The 22923-nt window shown below is 44.5% G+C and overlaps 2 protein-coding genes and 1 long non-coding RNA gene across 3 annotated transcripts in view; 1 reads left to right on the top strand and 2 right to left on the bottom strand.

Moving 5' to 3' along the window:
* The window catches only part of CRLF3 (cytokine receptor like factor 3), a 46391-nt gene extending 44246 nt beyond the window's left edge, over nucleotides 1-2145 (bottom strand). The window contains exon 1 of the mRNA XM_007530815.3: nucleotides 1922-2145. Coding sequence (XP_007530877.1) covers nucleotides 1922-2038 — 117 coding nt within the window. The 5' untranslated portion in view covers nucleotides 2039-2145. The remainder of the gene's footprint in view (nucleotides 1-1921) is intronic.
* The window catches only part of LOC132542005 (uncharacterized), a 58953-nt gene extending 44246 nt beyond the window's left edge, over nucleotides 1-14707 (bottom strand). The window contains exon 1 of the long non-coding RNA XR_009553131.1: nucleotides 14539-14707. This is a non-coding gene — a long non-coding RNA (uncharacterized LOC132542005). The remainder of the gene's footprint in view (nucleotides 1-14538) is intronic.
* A 1982-nt stretch (nucleotides 14708-16689) lies between these two features.
* The window catches only part of ATAD5 (ATPase family AAA domain containing 5), a 71470-nt gene continuing 65236 nt past the window's right edge, over nucleotides 16690-22923 (top strand). The window contains exon 1 of the mRNA XM_060203986.1: nucleotides 16690-17116. Within this exon, the coding sequence (XP_060059969.1) occupies nucleotides 17051-17116 (66 nt within the window). The 5' untranslated portion in view covers nucleotides 16690-17050. The remainder of the gene's footprint in view (nucleotides 17117-22923) is intronic.

The following is a 22923-nucleotide window of genomic DNA, read 5'->3' as shown; positions in this document are numbered from 1 at the left end:
ATGGAAGAGAGGATGCCAGTCCTCCAACGTAAGGCCTCACACATAGCTAGGCATGTGCCCTACCAGGTGACCTACATACCAGCCCCAACACAGATATTTTCAATAGTGGAGTCAAGTGTTTTGGAAGACTGAAAAGCATTTACCAGATCACAATAACCAAATCTAGCTGTTGCTCTCAGTTTTGTTACTAAACAATAAATAGCTGCCTGGTTCACACCAGTTCTATAAAGATATTTTTACAATGATTTTTAAAATATGTAAAAGCTAAAGCATGTTAAGTATCTTTAGTAATGAACACATCAAAGATAGTTACCATAGCACTAATCTCCCTATCTGTAGAAAGTATTTTCAGGGTCCAGGTGGTAGCTTACCTGGTTAAGTAAAACAATGCGCAAGGACCCAGGTTCAAGACCCCAGTCCCAGGGGGCTAAGCGGTAGTGCAGTGGGTTAAGCCAAGACCCCAGTCCCCACCTGCAGGGGGGAAGCTTCACAGGTGGTAAAGCAGCGCTGCAGGTGTCTCTGTCAATCTCCCTATCAACCCCCTCCTCTCAATTTCTGGATAGATCCAATAAATAAATAAATAAGCATAATTAAAAAAGAAAAAGTATTTTCAGAGTCTGTGCCGCAGGGGAGTTAGCAGAATGACAATATAAAGTAATATCAAATGTGATGTAGAGAAATCCCACTAAAATTGTATATCCTCATTCATTGATTTTACTTACTAAAATTTTTATTTTATTTACTAAAATAAAAAAAAACCTCTTATGTTTATAGTAATTTAAAGATTATCTGTCCTTGTGGTCCAGGAGGTGGCACACTGGCTAAGGCACTAGACTCTCAAGCATGAGGTCCTGAGTTCAGTCCTCAGCAGCACATGTACCAGAGTGATGTCTGGTTCTTTCTCTCTCCTTTCTCATTAATAAATAAAATCTAAAAAAAAAAAAAAAAAAGATTATCTGTCCTTATCACACATTAGCAGTGGGTTGTATCTTTTTTGTTTATGTTCCAGGGTGTAAAGAAACCAATGTGGCTTTCCTATATCTTTGATAACAGTGTCCCCAGGGGATAGATAACTGCTGTCACTTGAAAATATATTTAGCTGCTCTTTTCGGCACTCCTCTTTAAATCTGTTTTTCCATTCCTTTGCACCTTCGTATTTTATCCCTCAAGTACTTGTCTGTCCTCTTTCTGCCTTTCCAATACAGATTCCCTTTCATCTTAAATTCTAGTATGGGGCTACACTACACTATGTTACCGTCCTAGTTAAGATCATGAAACATTACTAAATATTACTATTTGGGTGGGGGTTGAGAGCATAATGGTTATGCAAAGAGGCTCTCATGCCTGAGGCTCCGAAGTCCCAGGTTCAGTCCCCACCGGGCACCACTATATGCCAGAGCTGAGCAGTGCTCTGGTAAAATAAATAAATACTATCGCTTGGAGACATTAATCCCATTCATTGAGCGCTGGTTAACTGTATTGCTTCTCAAGCTCCTTCCCCCCTGCTAAATCCACGTTGCCTCCACCTTTAGCTGTCTGGCCCAAGTCGCTTGTTTTGTCAGGGTCTCTAAAGCAGGTTTCCTCAAAGACTCTCCACCTCCCCCCAACTCTTGTCAGTTAAGAGTAACCTCCAAAAAAAAAAAAAAGCAACTTCCAGGATCGGACGCCCGAAGTTTGCTCTGGCCCCTCACTCCCCACCCCCAGCTCAGATCCAAACCTCACTCCATCACCACCACCCCCCACACACAGTTGAAGGAACTCCCCGCGAGCCCCTAAACTTTCTCTTCCCCGCAGGACCCATAAAACCACGTCCTTCGTTCCCAGATCCACTAACTATGCCTCCTTGCGCCTCCAGAGGTTCCCTTCTCCCTTCGGCGCCCTCCCCCGGGGCCCACGGCGCCCGCGGGCGCGGCCCTCCGACCTGCCTCCGCGCCTCCCGCAGCCCCTGCAGCCTCTGGCCCAGCTCGCGCCGGTAGCTCTGCGCCGCCTCCACGTTCTCCCGGGCCTCCTGCAGCAGCAGCTCGGGCTCCAGTTCCATCGCCCCCTAGTCCTGCCCAGCGGCCGGCGGCAGCAGGCTCAGCTCCCGACCGTCCTGCGCGCCGCCGAGCGGCCCGGAGCAGAGTCGCGGGGACGGAAGCGCCTCCCCGCCCCGCCCGAGGAGGCCTTGACTGACAGCTGCGCGGGGGAGCCGCGCGCCGCCCACATCCGAGTCCTTGCGGCTCGGGCCGGCCACCCGCCCTGGGGCCCTACCCGCTTCCTCCAGAGGAGAGTAGAGGCAAGAAGAGATGAAAAACTACGCCTAAGTGTGCAAGTGCAGGCACATCGCCTCGTTCCGGCTTCGCTCCTAGTCCTCCATTTTTCAGAGGAGGAAACTGAGGGTCGGAGGCACCAGCTGTTTCCAGCCCTCCAGATCTCCTCAGAGGCCTTTTAAACCATCTATCATCATTGTCCTGTCTGCTTAGTTGACTAGCATCCCAACATCAGCCCATATTTTAGGAGGCTACTAGGAACCAGGCATTACCTCACAAGGATCAAAGGGCCCACCACCCAGAAGCTAGTAGTCTAATAGGGGAACAAAGGCCGAGGTCAAATGACCAACAGTAGGTACAACAATCCTCGTAGAAGTTCAAGAGAGTTCTCAGTTTTTGTTTTTGTTTTTGTTTTTGTTTTCTGGATCACATAGTAAAAATTTGGAGCTTGGAAGAGTTCTGCCTCTTTTCCTAGGTGGGCTGTAGCCCCTAGCCCACTCACTATAATGGGGACAGTTGTGGTGATGAATATTGGTGAAAGCAAAGAAAACTGGCAGTCAGGGAGGAAGGGAGAATGAGTTAAAGAGGAAGCCCTGTACAGTTGAATTTTGGAGAATTCAGGCAAGGTCCTCCTGCAGTTTAAGGGCCAAAATAAAGCAGGAAATGCAACCAAAGGGGCCGGGTGGTGACGCACCTGCACCTGGTTGAGCACACATGTTACAATGTGCAAGAACCCAGGTTCAAGCCTCCCGCCCCCACCTGCAGGGGAAAAGCCCTGCGAATAGTGAAGCAATGTCTCTATCCAATAAATAAATAAAGATAATTTTTTAAAAAGGGATAATGAAATCAAAAAGAACCGCTTGGGAGGAATAACTGCCCCCTCAAATTAAATGACCAGATTATCATCATCATTATTATTCTAGAGCACTCTTCAGCTCTGGCTTATGGTGGTGTGGGAATTGAACTTGGGACCTCAGAGCCTCAGGCATGAGAGGTATTTTTTTTAATTTTTTAATTTGCTTTTTTTCCCCTTTTGTTGCCCTTGTTTATTGTTGTTGTAGTTGTTATTGTTATTATTATTGATGTCATCATTGTTGGCTATGACAGAGAGAAATGGAGAGAGGAGGGTAAGACAGAGAGGGGGAAAGAAAGATAGACACCTGTAGACCTGCTTCACTACCTGTGAAGCGACTCCCCTGCAGGTGGGGAGCTGGGGGCTAGAACCGGGATCCTTATGCCACTCCTTGCACTTTGCATCACATGCACTTAACCCACTGCGCTACTGCCTGACCCCTGAGAGTCTTTTTGTATAGCCACTAAGCTATCTCCTGTTCACCTGCAACCTGTTGTATTTTTCAGGTGCTGCAAGAGATGACTAATGAAACTGGGAAAACTGGGAAGACAATTTTCATTGCACTAAAGTGTGAAACGATTCCAACTCGATAGGTTTGAAAAATAATAACAGCAGGTTCTTTTCTCCAATGAAGTCCTGGTGTCTGCAGTCTACAACATCAAGGAGGTCCCTGCCTTCCTTTTGAGCTCATCTGCACATGTGACTGAGAAAGAAGTGCTTATAGAATGCAACCCTGCCATGAAGCAATTTCTGCTCTACTTGGATGAGTCCAATTCTCTGGGGAAGGAGTTCATCATTGAAGATGTAGATGACATTCACATCCTAGTGTTAGCAGAGTTGGTCAAGTCCTCTAGGAGTAAGTAGGTGTGAACTAATGAACCAAAAGGCTTTCTCACTTACCCAGAAGTGAAAAGAGATGTAAAGAGATGGCTTAGGGACTAAAAGTAAGGAATGTGAGAGACTCACCACTTGGTGTGCTAGGTAGCTAATTAAATCCGGAATTGAAAGTCAACATGCTTCAAGAAATAAAGTGGTGGGGATCGGGCGGTGGCGCAGTGGGTTAAGCGCATGTGGCGCAAAGCGCAGGGACCGGCGTAAGGATCCAGGTTCGAGCCCCCGGCTCCCCACCTGCAGGGGAGTCGCTTCACAGGCAGTGAAGCAGGTCTGCAGGTGTCTATCTTTCTCTCCCCTTCTCTGTATTCCCCTCCTCTCTCCATTTCTCTCTGTCCTATCCAACAACGAATTGCGTCAACAAGGGCAATAATAATAACCACAACGAAGCTACAACAAGGACAACAAAAGGGGAAAAAAATGGCCTCCAGGAGCGGTGGATTCATGGTGCAGGCACCAAGCCCAGCAATAACCCTGGAGGAGGAAAAAAGAAAAAAAGAAAGAAAGAAAGAAAGAAAGAAAGAAAGAAAGAAAGAAAGAAAGTGGTATTCATATGTTCAGAAAAAAAAAAAAAGAACCTGGACTAATTTTCTTATTCTGGTTTGCCCCCCCACACACTCTGAATGTATGTATGCTAGGACTTTTTTTTATCCTATTTGTGATTTGAGTTTCATTATTTTTATTAGTGATTTGGATCGACCTTCTCGTGGTGCATCCCGTGTGTACCCATTTATTGGGGAAACTGACGATCCTTCCTAGCCGACTGAATCCACATGGATCCCAGTCACTTTCAAAGCCAGCAACAAGCAGACATCAGGCTCAACCTGACGCTGTTGACTGGCTACAGAAGAAGGGCAAACGCTAGAAGAAGAAGAAATTAGTGATTTAATATGATTTACAAAATTACATATTAACAGGGGTATAGTTCCACACTGTTCCCATTACCAGAGTTCCGAAAGCTCAGTCCCTCTATTGCAGTCCACCACAGTTCTCCCAATGTTGCAGACATGGGTAACCATCTATCTCTACAACTATCTGTCTACATTTGTACATGATTGTGCCCTTTTACTTCCAGGTCCAGTCCTCTCTTCCCCTCTAAGCTACATATAACCTTATTACTTCATCCAAATATCTCTCCCCTTTTCATCTTCTCTCTCTGGGACCTGATGGAGATGGAATTTAGAGCCCTCTTATCCTCTTCCTCCTATCACTCCTCCCCCTCTGGGAGTATGGATCAAATTTGTTCTGGGGGTGCAAAAGGTAGGAGTTCTGGTTTCTGTAATTACTTCTCCACTGGACTTGGGCATTGGCAGGTCCTGTTTCTGTCTTTCCCTAGTAGGGTAGAGCTCTGGAAAGGTGAGGTTCCAGAACACTGTGGTGAGGTTGGCTGCCTAGAGAAGTCAGGATAGAATCAAGGTAGCATCTACAACTTGGTGTCTGGAAGGAGGCAGGACATCAAGTTTCATGATTTATTAAAATAAAAATGTGTTCTGGGCCAGCAAAATAGCTCACTTGAATAGTGTTGTGCTTTGCCATGGGTGGAACAGAGGCTAGTGCTTGGCCCAGAAGCCTCAGTGCTGTCATCTCTCCACATCTATCTAAAAATAAATAAATAAAATACAAATGTATTCCTACCTTTTTAATATCAGTTAAAAGAAGAAGCCCTGTGGTCCGAGGGGTGGCACAGTGATAAATCTTTAGACTCTCAAGCATGAGGTCCGAGGTTGATCTCTGGCAGCACATGTGCCAGAGGCAAAAGTGATGTCTGGTTCTTTCTCTCTCCTCTTATCTTTCTCATAAATAAAATTAAAAAAAAAAGAAGAAGAAGAAGAAGCCCTGCCCCCACACAAACAACTTTGGGCATCTAATTTTTGACAAAGGGGCCCAAAATATTAAATGGAGAAAGAAAAGTCTTTTCAACAAATGATGGTGGGAGAATTGGGTTGAAATGTACAGAAGAGGGAATTAGGCAGTAGCGTAGCAGGTTAAGCGCAGGTGGCACAAAGTGCAAGGATCAGCTTAAGAATCCCAGTTAGAGCCCTAGGCTCCCCACCTGCAGGGGAGTCGCTTCACAGGCAGTGAAGCAGGTCTACAGGTGTCTATCTTTCTCTCCCCCTCTCTGTCTTCCCCTCCTCTGTCGATTTCTCTCTGTCCTATCCAACAATGATGACATCAACAACAATAACTACAACAATAAAACAACAAGGGCAACAAAAGGGAATAAATATTTTTTTTAATTTTAAAAAGATTAAAAGAAAAAAAGAGATGTACAGAAGAATGAAGCTGAACCACTACATTTCACCACACAAAAGTAAACTCCAAATGGATCAAGGAGTTGGGTGTTAGACCAGAAACTATCAAATACTTAGAGGAAAATATTGGCAGAACTCTTTTTCTAAATTTTATAGGCACCTTCAATGACACAAGTCCAATTACAAAGAAGATAAAAACAAAAACCAGTGGGACTACATCAAATTGAAAAGATTCTGCATAGAAAAAGTAAAAACCACTACCCAAAAAAGAGACTCCTTATAGAATGGAAGATCTTTACATGCCATATGTCAGACAAAAGGCTTATAATCAAAGCATATAAAGAGCTCAGCGAATTCAACAACAACAATGACCTCATCTAAAAATGGAGAGAGGATACGAAGAGAATATTCACCAAAGAGATCCAAAAAGCCAACAGACATGAAAAAATGCTTCAAGTCACTGTCAGAGAAATGCAATTAACAGCAATATGATGCCACTTCACCCCTTTGAGAATAGCAGGGGTGAATGATAGCAACAACAAATGCTAGAAAGGTTGTGGGGGCAAAGGAACCCTCTTGCACTGCTAATGGAAATGTAAATTGGTCCAACCCCTGTGGAAAGTAGTCTGGAAAACTCTCAGAAGGCTAAAAATAGACCTACCCTATGGCCCAGCAATTCCTCTCCTAAGGATATATCCTAAGGAACCCAACACACCCATCCACAAGTATCTGTGTACACCTATATTTATAACGGCACACTTTGTTGTTTTTTCTTAAGTATTTTATTTAGTTTATTTCAATGAAAGAGATACAGAGGGAAATAGGTAGAGAGAAAGAGAGAAAAAGAGAGAAAGAGAGAAAGACAAGACCAGAGTACTGCTCAGCTCTGCCTTATAGTGGTACTGGGGATTGAACCTGGGACCTCAGAGCCACAGGAATAAAAGTCTGTTTGCATAACCATTATGCTATCTCCCCAGTCCTCTAACAATGTTTTTATTGTGCAGAGAAATAGCATAGCAACTTTCATGCCTGAAGCTTTGTTATCCCAGGCACCATCATAAACCACAACTGAGCAGCGGTCTAGTAGAAATAAGTAAAATAGGGCACCAAAGTAAAAACCCTGTGGTGAGGGGTAGACATGCATCTTCCTGGGCCAGTGGGGGGTGGGAGTGGGTGGGAGGGATGGGTCACAGTCTTTTGGTGGTGGGAATGGTGTTTATGTACACTCCTAGCAAAATGTAGACATATAAATCAGTAGTTAATTAATATGAGAGGGGGAAAATCAGTTGTATGTCTCAAAGTTTCTCAAAACACAAACTGAATCTTTTTAATATATAGGCTGTGTATTTGATATGCGGACTCTCTCAAAAGCCTAGACCAAGTAGATTAGAAGCATCCAATAGCACGGCTATATACAAGATACTGGATACTGTACAGCAAACCCTAACAAAAGGACTTTTCAAAGTTAACCCAATTACCAAATAATGTGATGATAACATTAACTATCCATTGTCTTTTTGAACCCTAAGACAGCAGGAACCTCACATCTCCACTATAGAGCCCCTACTTCCCCCAGTCCTGGAACCCTTGGACAGGGCCCACTTTCCCGTAAGCGTCTCCCAATCCTAACCAAATAATATTGCATCCGCCGATCACAACCTAACCAACGCAACGATTGCCACCTCAACATGCTTCACCTCAGACTGTGTCCAGAGACTTCACATGTGGAATGACAACCCTTCAGCTTCATTACTCGGGTGAGACCTTTCCTTTTATAGTACACTCTAATTTCATCTCAGGTAGTTCACTTTCTAACAAAGTCCCATAACCTAGATATACACCAGTTTCTGTGAGAGAGAGCTTATGTTCACACGTATCCATAAACTACTGCAAAATATATACCTGAAAGCAGAAGTACATTAGAGTTTGCAGTGAGTACCTCCCTAACACTTCCTCTCCACTATTCCAAGCTTGGGATCCATGATTGCTCAACAAATTGTTTGGCTTTGTATGTTAACTCTCTTTTCAATCACCAGGTTCCAGATGCCACCAGGATGATAGCCAGGCTTCCCTGGATTGAAGACCCCACCAATGTGTCCTGGAGCTCAGCTTCCCCAGAGACACACCTTACTAGGGAAAGAGAGAGGCAGACTGGGAGTATGGACCGACCAGTCAACGCCCATGTTCAGCGGGGAAGCAATTACAGAAGCCAGACCTTCTACCTTCTGCAACCCTCAATGACCCTGGGTCCATGCTCCCAGAGGGCTAGAGAATGGGAATGCTATCATGGGAGGGGGTGGGTTGTGGAGATTGGGTGGTGGGAATTGTGTGGAGTTGTACCCCTCCTACCTTACGTTTTTGTTCATTAATCCTTTCTTAAATAAAAAATTAAAAAAAAAGAAATAAGTAAAATAAAAATAGAAATAGAAATAAAAACACTCTTAATTTAAGAAGAACACAAAAATAAGTGGGTTAGATTTGACCTGGAACCATCTTTTGCTGAATCCTGGCCAAGGATATTAGAGCTGAAAATTGCTTCAGCCAGGAAACAGAGAGCATGATGTGCTCAAGGTTACACAATGAATCTGTACTACAGGCTAGTTGCCAGGTTTCCTGGAGTCTACTATGTGCTTTGCTATATGTAAATGATGGTGGATTAATTATGCAGGCACAGAGCCCAAGTGATAACCCTGGTGGCAATAAAAAAATAAAATAAAGATTAAGGGTCACGGAAGTCAGATTAAGAAGCTTTGACTTTGGGGGGCCAGGAGGTGGTTCACCCAGTAGATAGCACAAGTTACAATGCATGAGGACTGAAGTTCTAGACTGCACCACCACAGAGACATGTTATTTATTTATTTATAGACATGTTTATTTATAGACATTTATTTATTTATAGACATGTTATTTATTTTATAGAGATAGCCAGAAATTGAGAGGGAAAGGGGAAATAGAGAGGGTGAGAGACAGAGAGACACACCTGCAGCCATGCTTCACCCCTTGGGAAGCTTTCCCCCTGCAGGTGGGAATCGGGTCCTTGCACATTGTAACGTGTGCTCAACCAGGTGTGTCACTGCCCAGCCCCCCTTGACAGGGACATACCTGTGGGGGAGAAGCTTCAGGAGTGATAAAGCAGTGCTGCAGTGCCTCTTCCCTCTCTGTCTCTTCCTACCCTCTCATAGCCTCTCCCCTTCTATGAAGGAGAGAGAGAGACAAGGGGGGAGAGGGAGAGAAAGAAGCACTTTGAATTTATTTGGGTGGGAGGATAGATAGCATAATGGTTATGCAAAGAGACTCTCATCCCTGAGGCACCAAAGTCCCAGGTTCTATCCCTCGAACCACCATAAGCCAGAGCTGAGCAGTTCTATGGTAAAAAATAAAAAATATAAATGAATTTATTTGGGTGGCAGTATGGGAGACTAAATCCATGACCTCGTGGTCCGGGAGGTGGCGCAGTGATAAAGCTTTGGACTCTCAAGCATGAGGTCCTGAGTTCAATCCCTGGTAGCACATGTACCAGAGTGATGTCTGGTTCTTTCTCTCTCCTCCTATCTTTATCATAAATAAATAAATGTTTAAAATAAATAAATAAATCCACGACCTCATAACCTGCAAGGCACATGCATTACTGAGCTACATCCCCAATCCTAAGAGACACTAAAGATTTTGCATGAATAGAGAATGATGTTTGCAAAACAATGTTTCAGGAAGCTCAGTGATAGAGAAGTAGGACTTGGGTCTCTATCTCAAGGTAAAGTAGGAGCTATTGGCATATTATAAATTCCCATTCACCCCCTTCTTCCCCCCTCCAGGGTTATCATTGGGGTTCGGTACCTGCACTATGAATCCACTGCTTCTAGAGGACAGTTTTTCTATTTTGTTGCCATTGTTACTGGATAGGACAGAGAAATCGAGAGAGGGAGAGAAAGATAAACACCTGCAGACCGGCTTCACTGCTTGTGAAGCTACGCAACCCCACCTTGTGCCCTGTGCATTTAAACAGTTGTGTTACCACCGGCCCCTACCCCATCTCTTCTTCACTAAAGTTATCATTAGGATTTGGTTCCTGCATGCCAACTCCACAGCATCTGACAATCTTTCTTCCTTTCTTTCAAAAAAATTTTTTTTAATTTATTTCTTTATTGGGGAATTAATGCTTTACATTCAACAGTAAATACAATAGTTTGTACATGTATAACATTCCCCAGTTTCCCATTTAACAATACAACCCCCACTATGTCATTTATCATCCTTCATGGACCTGTATTCTCCCCACCCATCCACTCCCACCCCAGAGTCTTTTACTTTGGTACAATACGCCAATTCCATTTCAGGTTCAAAATTTTATTATTGATTTGTTTGTTAGTTTTATTGCTCCCACCAGGGGACATAGTGTAGCCTGTTAGAGCACCAATTCAAATAACTGAGACTTTATTTCAATCCCCAGTACTGCCTATAACAGAGCTAAACAGTGCTTTTCTCCTATCTTCCTGCTCATTCATAAAAAAATAAATAGTGGTCCTTTTTGTTTGTTTTGCTTATTTATTTGTTTGCTTATTTATTGTTCCCAAGGTTTTACTGTTCCAGACCAACTTTTTCAGACAGACAGACAGAGGGGCCCAGGCAGCAGCACAATCAGCAAAGGGTACATGTTATCATGCACCAGGACCCACCCAGTGGGGCAGTATTACTGCAGGTGTCTCTTTTCTCCTCTCTCTCTCTCTCTCCCTCTAGATCTTTACATTTCTATCAGAAAGGAAAAGAGAAAGCAGAAGAAAAGAAACATGGCTACCAGGAACAGTGGAGTCATCATGCAGACACCAAGTTCCAGATGTGACACTGGTGGCAGAAGAATAAATAAAGGGGCCGGGCGGTGGCACACACACACTCAGTTGAATGCACATGTTACCATGTGCAAGATCTTGGTTTCAAACTCCTGACTCTCACATGCTTCTGTCTTATAAAAAAACAAACAAACAAAAAACAGACAAAATGATCAATGGGAACTGACATATAGTGAATTCTCAGTAATTATCTGTTTAGCGAAATGCACATATATAGGCTAGACAAAGGTTGATAATAAGGAAAAACAAACAAAATGAAAGCTAAGCAAACAGAACTGGATCCTACCCCTAAGCAATTTTCCATGTAGGATTAAAAAAAGAAAAAAAAAAAAAAGAGGAAAAACTTCCTTTAAGTCAAGATAGTAATCTCAGTCTCTTTCAACTTTATTTCATTGATCTACTAACAGATGGCAGGCAGGAAGCATCTAATATATTCTTAATCTATCAAAGGGAAAAAAAAAATGAAGAAAATCTTTGCAACAACTTCCCCTCCAGGAGAGTAGACAGTCATTTGGGGTGCACTGTTTTTAACCTTATAGTACAAGATCCTAAAGTGCCCCTAACAGAGGAAGACTGGTCTAGAGGTGAGAATGATAGAAACCAGCAGGCCCCCAGACAGGGTTTGACAGAGTTTTTATCTCTGTGGCATCAGAATGAACTTTTCAAGTACACTCAGAGGTGAACATATTCAGGGGACAGTCGCCTTCTAAAGCTAATAATATTTACAACTACCAACAAGATAACTTGCTAATTTATCTACAAAAAGAATTAAATTGCTGGGAGTCAGGCAGTAGTACAGCGGGTTAAGCACAGGTGGTACCAAGCACAAGGACCGGCGTTAAGGATCCCGGTTCGAGCCCCGGCTCCCCACCTGCAGGGGGTTGCTTCACAAGTGGTAAAGCAGGTCTGCAGGTGTCTGCCTTTCTCTCCTCCTCTCTGTCTTCCCCTCCTCTCTCCATTTCTCTCTGTCCTATCCAACAACAATGACAACAATAATAACTACAACAATAAAACAACAAGATCAGTAAAGGGGAATAAATAAAATAAATATTAAAAAAAAAGAATTAAATTGCTGTGAGAATTAAAACTGGAAAATTGCAGTGTAAAATAACAGTTATTTGGTATAGATAAATTTAGTCCAGAATACTTTTCATTTGACTGGCAAAGACACGTAGAAAGCTCCTGACTGGGGACACAGAGATGGTGCCACCTGTTAAGCATACATAATACTATGAGAAATGACCCATGCAAGAATCACCTTTGGAGCTCCCCACCTGCAGGGGGAAGTTTCACAAATGGTGAAGCAGGTTTGCAGGTGACTCTCTTTCTTGCCCACTCTCCTCTCAATTTCTTTCTGTCCTATCGAATAACAAAATGGGGGGAGGGGAAGGGAAAGCCGGTGGTAGATAGCATAAAGCTTATGCAAAGAGACTCATGGCTGAGGCTTCCAAGTCCCAGGTTCAATCCCCTATACCACCAAGCCAGAGCTAGGCAGTGCTCTGGTGAAAGGAAGGAAGGAAGGAAGGAAGGAAGGAAGGAAGGAAGGAAGGAAGGAGGGAGGGAGGGAGGGAGGGAGGGAGGGAGGGAAGGAAGGAAGGAAGGAAGGAAGGAAGGAAGGAAGGGAGGGAGGGAGGGAGGAAGGAAGGAAGGAAGGAAGGAAGGAGTTGGGCCGTAGCACAGAGGGCTAAGCGCACATGGCGCAAAGCGCACGTGGCGCAAAGTGCAAGGACCTGCATAAGAATCCCGGTTTGAGCTCCGGGCTCCCCACCTGCAGGGGAGTCGCTTCACAGGTGGTGAAGCAGGTCTGCAGGTGTCTGTCTTTCTTTCCCCCTCTGTCTTCCCCTCCTCTCTCAATTTCTCTCTGTCCTATCCAACAACGGCATCATCAACAACAACAACAATAACTACAACAACAACAACAAAAACCAACAAGGGCAACAAAAAGGAATAAATAAATAAATATTAAAAAAAAACAACGAAGGAAGGAAGGAAGGAAGCAAGGAAGAAAGATATTGGATAGAGACAGCCAGAAATCAAAAGGGAAGGGGGTGATAGAGAGGGAGACAGAAAGACAGCTGCAGCGCTGTTTCACCAGGTATAAAGCTGTCCCCCTGCACGTGGGGACCAGGGGCTTGAACTCAGGCCCTGGTATATTGTAACATGTGCACTCAACCAGGCGCACCACCACATGGCTCTGACACTCCAATTCTTATTTAATTTAATTTAATTTAATTTAATTTAATTTAATTTAATTTAATTTACCTCCAGGGTTATTGCTGGGGCTCGGTGCCGGCACTACGAATCCATTGCTCCTGGAAGCCATTTTTTCCATTTTGTTGCCCTTGTCTTAGTTGTTATTCTTGCCATTGCCGTTGTTGTTGTTGGATAGGACAGAGAGAAATGGAGAGAGGAGGGGAAGACAGAGAGGGGGAGAGAAAGATAGACACCTGCAGACCTGCTTCACCGCCTGTGAAACGAACCCCCTGAAGGTGGGGAGCTGTGGTCTCAAACCGAGATCCTAACGCAGGTCCTTGTACTTCGCTCCATGTGCGCTTAACCCGCTTAACCCTGTGCGCTACAGCTTGACCCCCCTGACACTCTAATTCTTAAGCCATGGAAGGATGACACAATAGCTCACAATAGTGTTTTGCTGGGGCGGAGGGCTGGGCCGTGGTTCAGTGTGCAGTTGAGGTCGTACACATCGCCTTTCACAGGACTTGAGTTGGAGCCCCACTCTCCACCTGTGGGGGGGGGCTTTACAAAAAAACAAACACACAAAAAACAAGTAAAAATAAGACTCAAAAGCCATGTGAAAAGTAGGAAACTGGGTCGATATCAGAAGGTTTGCATTAAAAAAAGTTTGTGGGGGTCTGGCGGTAGCACAATGGGTTAAGCGCATGTGGCACGAAGTGCAAGGACTGGCTTAAGTATCTTGGTTCGAGTCCCCGGCTCCCCACCTGCAGGGGAGTCGCTTCACTGGTGGTTAAGCAGGTCTGCAGGTGTCTATCTTTCACTCCCCTTCTCTGTCTTCCCCTCCTCTCTCCATTTCTCTCTGTCCTAGCCAGCAACAACGACATCAATAATAACTACAACAATTAAACAACAAAGACAACAAAAGGGAATAAATAAATAAATATTTAAAAAAGAACATACATTTCGTTTTATTTTTTTATTTTTCCCTTTAAAGTATTATTTTTATTCTCTTTTGTTGCCCTTCTTGTTTTATCGCTGTAGTTATTAATGTCATCGTTGTTGGCTAGAACAGAGAGAAATAGAGAGAGGAGGGGAAGACAGAGAGAGGGAGAGAAAGATAGACACCTGCAGACCTGCTTCACCTTTTGTGAAGCGACTCCCCTGCAGGTGGGGAGCTGGGGGCTCAAACTAGGATCCTTAGGCCGGTTCTTGCACTTCGAGCCACCTGCGCTTAACCCGCTGCTCTACCGCCCAACTTCCTATTTTTCCTTTTGTTGCCCTTTTTTTTTTTTATTGCTGTTGTAGATATTATTGTTGTTGTTATTAAAGTCATTGTTGTTAGATAGGACAGAGAGAAATGGAGGAGGGGGACAGACAGGGGAAAAAGCTCCACAAGTGGTGAAGCAATGCTGCAAGTGTCCCTCTGTCTCCTGCTTTCCTCTCATTTTCTCTTTGTAGGGTGTGTGTGTGGGGGTAGATAGCATAATAGTTATGCAAACAGTCTCAGGTATGACAATTCTTCTAGCGTTTGCCCTTCTTCTGTAGCCAGTCAACAGCGTCAGGTTGAGCCTGATGTAAAGTTTCGAGACCTCCTTTGTATCTGGAGAGGTGGCAGTCGTTGACTATGTGGGTCATAGTCTGTCTGTAGCCGCAGGGGCAGTTCGGGTCGTCTCTGGCTCCCCAGCGATGGAACATAGCAGCGCACCGGCCATGGCCTGTTCGATAGCGATTGAGGAGGGCCCAATCATAACGTGCTAGGTCAAAGCCGGGTTGACGCTTGCAGGGGTCTGTGATGAGGTGTTTGTTCTTTGCCTCAGCTGACTGCCAGCTCTGTTTCCAAGAGTCTGGAACAGAGAAGTTCAGTGTAGGCGTAGGGGACCAGATTGGGTGACGAGACGTCAAGCGTTGGACAGGGTGGGCGAAGATATCCGCGTATATTGGCAGGTCCGGTCGAGCGTAGACGTGGGAAATGAACTTAGATGATGCTGCATCCCGACGAATATCTGGTGGGGCGATGTTGCTAAGAACTGGCAGCCATGGAACCGGGGTGGAACGGATGGTTCCAGAAATTATCCTCATGGAGGAATATAATTTGGAATCGACCAAGTGGACATGGGGGCTACGGAACCATACTGGGGCACAGTATTCTGCAGTGGAATAGCATAATGCCAGAGATGATGATCGTAGTGTGGAAGCACTCATGCCATGAGGAGCTGGCCAGTCTTGCAATGATGTTATTCCTCACGCCCGCCTTTGCTGCAGTTTTTATGAGATGTTCGTGAAATGACAGAGTGCGATCGAGAGTAACGCCAAGATAGACTGGCTGGGCTTCATGCCGGATTCTCGTATCGCCAAGCTGCACATTAAGCTCACGCGAGGCCGAGGCATGGTGTAGATGGAAAACAGATGATACCGTTTTTGCAGTGCTAGGGATTAGTCGCCATTTTTTACAGTAATCAGATATCAGAGACATGTCTTTCGTGAGTGTTTCCTCGAGGATGTCAAACTTGGATGCCTGAGTTGCACAGCAGATGTCATCGGCGTAGATGAACTTCCTTGAAGAAGTTTCTGGAAGGTCATTGATGTAAATATTAAATAGCGTAGGAGCCAGAACAGAGCCCTGGGGGAGGCCACTTGAGACAAGTCTCCATCTGCTAGACTTGTCACCCACATGCACCCGGAATCTTCTGTTTTGGAGAAGAAACGATATAGTGTTGGCCACCCATGGAGGCAGGCATCTTGAGATCTTGACTAGGAGACCATGGTGCCAGACCGTGTCATAGGCTGCTGTGAGATCAACAAAGACAGCACCTGTCTTTAAATTCTTCTGGAATCCATTTTCAATGTAAGTTGAGAGGACCAGGACTTGTTCGCAGGTAGAAGAAGGTATGACAATCTGTTTGCATAACCATTATGCTATCTGCCCCCGCCGTAAAATTTTTTTCCTCTCTATCCAATAGTAAATAAATTAATTAAAAAATTAAATTAAAAAAGGAAAATATGTTCTCCGGGAGCAGTAGATTCTTCGTGCCTGCACTGAGCCCCAGCAATAACCCTGGTGACAACAACAATAACAACAACAACAACAATAATAATAACGAATAGAAAACCCTCAGCAAGTTCTTTTTAAAGATTTAATTAATTAATTAATTTATTAATGAGGGAGATAGGAGGAGAGAGAAAGAACCAGACATCACTCTGGCACATGTGCGGTCAGGGATGGAACTCAGGACCTCATGCTTGAAAGTCCAAAGCTTTATCGCTGCGCCACCTCCCGGACCAAGGCAAAATTATCCCTCTTCCGTGTGGTTCGCTACAGAAGAGTTTTGGCCCTTCGCGCTCACCGTCGGCGCAGCCTCTAGCAGTATCCTAAGCCCCGCCCTCTGCGCGCAGGAGGGCGCGAAAACCCAATTGACAAGAACTTGCTCCGAAACCCGCGCCTTGGATCTGCGTTCTGACCGCTTTCAGCGCCGGAACCCCAGCCCAGAGCGGTCAGCCTGTAGCGCCCGCGTCGGGGTCACCCCGCGCTCCCCCGCCACACCTCAGGGTCCTCGCTGCCCGCGCTTTCTCGCCGCCTCTTCCCGCGTTCGGCGCGGCCGAGCTGGGCCCAGACTTGGCGATCGCCAAGGGCGGCTGGGCGCCGGGGAACCCGGGCTGCCGCGGCCCAGCTGGTGGCTCCTGCGGGAGCTGGCCGCCTCCATGGCCTCCAGGCGGCCCGGGCCCGGCCGCGCGAGGGCTTAGGAGCGGGGCTTCCCAGCAGCCAGGAGCATGGTGGGGGTCTTGGCCATGGCGGCGGCGGCTGCTCCCCCTCCGGTCGAGGACTTGGAGGTTGAGGTGAGACCGAGCTTCTCATCTGTTGGAGGTTAGGGGGAGGCTGGTAGGTGAAAAGTGACCCCCCGCCCCCGACCTGGCATCTAGGATGGCGAAGGAGGGACTAGGCGAGGAGGACCCGGGTTGTGATGTTGTGTGCTACCATGGCTGGAGATGGTGGTTTCTCTGGGTGCCGATCGGTCTTGACAATCGTCGGGATTATGGCATGTTGGCTGGACCAGCCGAGCGAAGTGCTTGAGATACCCTGACCGGTTCTCAAGAGTCTGAGAAGTTGGTGGGACTTGATGTGTTGGACTTGTGTGATATGTCATGAAAGATTCCAGGCTCGAGTCTAGGTTCACGATGAGGAATCCTAGTCTGAGCATTTGAAAAGGACCTTTTAGTTCAACCAGTCCATCATCTGCCTGTTTCAGAAATGCCACTTTGATCGTCGCTATAGGGATCCAACAAGATACACCATAAAAAAATGTTTCTCATAGCACTAGAGCTTAAATGCTGTTTTTCTCCTATGTCCATTAAGTTCCAGTGAATGTGCCTTTTTGAAAGGGGTTTATTTGGGGAGGGGGAGAGAAAGTATGAGAGAGAGAGAGAGAGAGAATGAATATGTGTTCCTGTGAGAGAGAGAGAGCCAGAGCATCACTCTGGCCTATGCAGTGCTGGGGATGGCACTCGGAGAATAGCGTCTTAAAGTAGATAGTTGTTACTATAATTCTGTACCTTTTTTTATTTCAGGATAGAGTTCTAACTGAAACATACTAGGTCCTAGAAGTGAGCCAAGATGTGTTTTTTTTAACTGGGACTCTTTTTTTTTTCTTGACTAGAGTATGGCCAGTTTTGTTGGTAATGCTGAGGGCTAAACTTGGGTCCTCCCATTCACATCATATATCCTACTGCTGCTATGCCATCATCCTGACCTTGGGATTCTTTCTTTCTTTCTTTTCTTCTTCTTCTTCTTCTTCTTCTTCTTCTTCTTCTTCTTCTTCTTCTTCTTCTTCTTCTTCTTCTTCTTCTTCTTCTTCTTCTTCTTCACATTTATTTATTCCCTTTTGTTGCCCTTGTTGTTTTATTGCTGTAGTAATTATTGTTGTTATTGATGTCCTTGTTATTGGATAGGACAGAGAGAAGTGGAGAGAGGAGGGGAAGACAGAGGGGAGAGAGAAAGATAGACACCTGCAGACCTGCTTCACCGCCTGTGAAGCGACTCCCCTGCAGGTGGGGAGCCGGGGGCTCGAACCGGGATACTTACTCAGGTCCTTGTGCTTTGAGCTGCCTGTGCTTAACTCGCTGCGCTACCTCCCGACTCCCAGGATTATTTCTTAAAATGGAGTACCTTTTGCCTACTTGCTAATAGCTGTTATGTTGATACTTTTGTTAAATCAAGGTAGTCTCTAAGCTTGTGTGGTGCTTGAATTACACAGTTCTTGGGGTGTGTGTGTGTGTGTGTGTGTGTGTGTGTGTGTGTATGTATGTTTTGCTGTTGTTTTCCCCTTATAGTTTCTGCTTTTAGTGTGCTATTTACAGATCCTATTTAGTAATGTAAGGGTATTGTCCTTTCACGCATTATTTTACTCAGTATTGATCTTGTGGTGAGTTGTTTAGTCTATATTCTTTTTTAACTTTATTTTATTTGATAGGACAGAGAAATTTAGAGGGAAGAAGGAGATGGGGAGGGAGAGAAACAGAGACACTTGTAGACCTGCTTCACCACTTGTGAAACTTTTTTTTTTTTTTTTTTTTTTAAAATTTATTTATTGGGGAAGCAATTACAGAAGCCAGACCCTCTACCTTCTGCAACCCTCAACGACCCTGGGTCCATGCTCCCAGAGGGCTAGAGAATGGGAAGGCTATCATGGGAGAGGGTGGGTTATGGGGATTGGGTGGTGGGAATTATGTGGAGTTGTACCCCTCCTACCTTATGCTTTTGTTCACTAATCCTTTCTTAAATTAAAAATTTAAATTAAAAAAAAAAATTATTTATTTATTTATTTTTGCCCTTGTTGTTTTCTTGTGTAAGTGGGGACCAGGGGCTTTCTGAGCCCAGGTCCTTGTGTACTAGAATGTGTGCACTTAGGTGCACCACCACCCAGCCCCTTTAGTCTATATTTTACAGATGAAAGAAGGTTAAAAAGTAGGTTAAATAGAATTATGAAAAGTAAATTTAAAAAATGAAAAATAAGTAAAAACATTAAAAGTAATTTTCTCTGTTTTTTTTTCCTCCCCCTCTCCTTTTTTTAACCAGAGCACTGTTCAGCTCTGGTTTATGGTAGTGCGGGGGATTGAACCAGGGACTTTGGAGCCTCAGGCATGACAGTCTGTTTGCATTGCCATCATGCTATCTACCTTCCACCCAAAAGTAATGTTCTTATGTCTCCATATTAGTGTGTTAGAACTAGTAAATGAATTTAGATTTGTCCAACCTCAGAGCTTAGCGTGAGTTCCTCTGTTACCACCTCAGGGGCATATTAATAACTACGACTAATTAGTGTTTTCATTTTAAAATTTAAAGCAGATTTTATTTATGTATTAACTCAAGATATAGAGGGATGAAGGGAGTGAGAGAAAAAAGACACAGGACCACCAGAGCATTATCCTGGTATATGGGATACCAGGGGTTGAATTTGGGACTTCATGCTTCCAAGTTCAGTGACCTACTCACTGTGTCTCCTCTGGGCCCTTCCTTAGGACTCCTCTCCTCTCCTTTTTACATTTCATTTATTCATTTTCATATTTATTTTATTTTTATGACTTTATTTGGTAGGGCAGAGAGAAATTTAGAAAGGAAAGAAATTTAGAGAGGAAAGGAGATTGGGAGGGAGAGAAACAGAGAGATACATACACACCTGCTTCATCACTCATGCAGCTTTCCCCCCCTGCAGGTGGGGACTAGGGGTTTGAACCCAGATCCTTACGCACTGTGATGTATACACTTAATCATTATTTATTTTAATGAGAAAGAAACAAAGATAACAGAGACCAGAGTACTGCCCAGCTCTGGCTTTTGGTGGTGCTGGGGACTGAACCTGGTACCTCAGAGCTTCAGGCATGAAAGTCTTTTCCATAACCATTATGCTATCTCCTCAGCCCAGTATTCTCATTTTTTTCTTTTTTTTACCAGAGAACTGCACAGTTCTGGCTAATAGTGTTGGGGATTGAACCTGGGACCTTTGATACTTTCTAATACATATGCAATTAACATATTACATATACAATTAATATATGCAATTTTAATCTGTAGTTTATTTTGCCCCATAATTACCCAAAATGTTAGAAAGTTGTGCCCAGGGCTGGGCAGTGGCTCTGGCTCACCTGGTAGAGCATCTGTGTTACAATCCACAAGGACCCAGGTTCAGGAGCCTAAGGGGAAACTACACAAGCCATGGATCAGTGCTGCAGGTGTCTTTCTCTCTCTTTCTTGCCTTCAGTTGCTGGGGCTCCATGGCAACACTATAAATCCACTGCTTCTGGCTTTAAATGTTTTTTTATTTTTTTAAATTTTTAAAAAATATTTATTTAATTTATTCCCTTTTGTTGCCCTTGTTGTTTTATTGTTGTAGTTATTGTTGTTGTTTATTTTTCATTTTTAATCTTTATTTATTTGATAGAGACTGCTAGAAATTGAGAGGGAAGGGGGAGGTAGAGAGGGAGAGTGACAGAAAGATACCTACTGCACTGCTTCACCACTTAGAAAGCTTTCTGCCTGCATGTGAGGACAGAGCGGTCCTTGTACATTGTAACATGTGCACTTAACCAGGTGCGCCTCCCCCCCTTTTTTTTTCATTTGATAGGACAGAGAGAAATTGAGAGAAGATGGGAGAGGGAAAGGAAGACGTGCTTTCCCACTCATGAAGCATCCCCTTGTGCTCAGTACTCTGTGTGCTTAATAAGTGCATCACCACCCGGCACCCCCCTTTCCCTTTTGATTTCTTTTTGTCTCTATACAATAAATATATAAATAAAAAATATATAAAAATTTGTGCCTAAACCATTTATTTATTTAGTTATTTTGTTCCCATCAGGGATATTTTTTTGGCTTGGTGAAGGCACTATAAATCCACTGCTTCTAGTGGCCATTTTTTCCTTTTTATTTTTTTTAAATTTCTTTTAATATTGCTTTTTTTGTATTTTTTCTTTTTTAAATATTTATTTATTTTCCTTTTTTGTTGCCCTCGTTTTTACTATTGTTGTGGTTATTATTGTTGTTGTTATTGATATCGTTGTTGCCGGATAGGACAGAGAGAAACGGAGAGAGGAGGGGAAGACAGAGAGGGGCAGAGAAAGATGCCGGCAGACCTGCTTCACTGCTTGTGAAGCGACTCCCCTGCAGGTGGGGAGCTGGGGGCTTGAACCGGAATCCTTCCGCCGGTCCCTGCTCTTTGCCCCACATGTGCTTAACCCGCTGTGCCACAGCCCGACTCCCTTTAAAATTTTTTTTTTTATTATCTTTATTTATTTATTGGATAGAGACAGCCAGAAATCAAGAGGGGAGGATAGAGAGGAAGAGAGACAGAGACACCTGGCAGCACTGCTTTACCATTCGTGAAGCTTTCCCCCTGCAGGTGAGGACTGGAGACTTGCACTCGGGTCCTTGAACATTGTAGCATGTGCCCTCAACCAGGTGCGCCACTACCCTGCCCCTTTCCCTTTTTTTTTTAAATATATTTTTATATTTATTTATTTTCCCTTTTGTTGTCCTTGTTGGTTTTTATTGTTGTTGTTATTGATGTCGTCGTTGTTAGGACAGAGAGAAATGGAGAGAGGAGGGGAAGACAGAGGGGGGGGAGAGAAAGACAGACACCTGCAGACCTGCTTCACCTTTTGTGAAGCGACTCCCCTGCAGGTGGGGAGCTGGGGGCTCGAACTGGGATCTTTACTCCGGTCCTTGAGCTTCGAGCCACTTGCGCTTAACCCTCTGCGCTACTGCCCGACTCCCCCTTTTTGTATTTTTAATTTGACAGGACAGAGAGAAATTGAGAGGGGTGGAGTAGGTAGAAAGGAAGAGACACACTTGGAGTATTGCTTCACCAGTTGTGAAGCATCCCCACTGCAGGCGAGGAGCAGGGGCACCCCAGTCCTTTTTTCCCCCCAGTTCTTATGCTTGCTGATATGTGTGTGTAACTGGGTGTACCACTGCCTGCCCGCTTACCAACCATTTATTTATTTATTTTCCCTCCTTCTGTTGCCCTTATGTTTTATTGTTGTTGTAGTTATTATTGTGTTGTTATTGATGTCGTCATTGTTAGATAAGACAGAGAGAAATGGAGAGGAGGGGAAGACAGAGAGGGGGAGAGAAAGATGGACACCTACAGACCTACTTCACTACCTGTGAAGCGACTCCCCTCAGGCGGGGAGCAGAGGCCTCCAACCAGGATCCTTATGACCCGTCATTGCTCCATGTGCGCTTAACCCGCTGTGCTACCTCCTGACTCACTATCATTTTTAACTATTTGACCCACCAAGTTGAATTCTTCTTTTTTTTTTTTTAAATCTTTGTTTATTTGATAGAGACAGCCAGAAATCGAGAGGGAATGGGGAGATAGACAGGGAGAGTGACAGAGACGACCGCAGCACTGCTTCACCACTTGTGAAACTTTCCCCCTGCGAGTTGGGGGACTCCATTCCGGATCCTTGAGCATTAGTATTGTAGCATGTGCATTCACCCAGGTGCGCCACCACCTGGCCCCTCAAGTTGAATTCTATAGTTACAACAAGTTCTTTAAAATTTTTTTACTATATATACTATATATATTATGTATATGTCAAAGCATGCACACTATCCAAGTGAGCTATCCTTTAAAAACTTTTTTTTATTC

Source organism: Erinaceus europaeus, chromosome 12 (assembly GCF_950295315.1).
Source record: "Erinaceus europaeus chromosome 12, mEriEur2.1, whole genome shotgun sequence".
In the NCBI taxonomy this organism is placed as follows: Eukaryota; Metazoa; Chordata; class Mammalia; order Eulipotyphla; family Erinaceidae; genus Erinaceus; species Erinaceus europaeus.
This window is presented reverse-complemented; position numbering and strand designations above follow the sequence as displayed.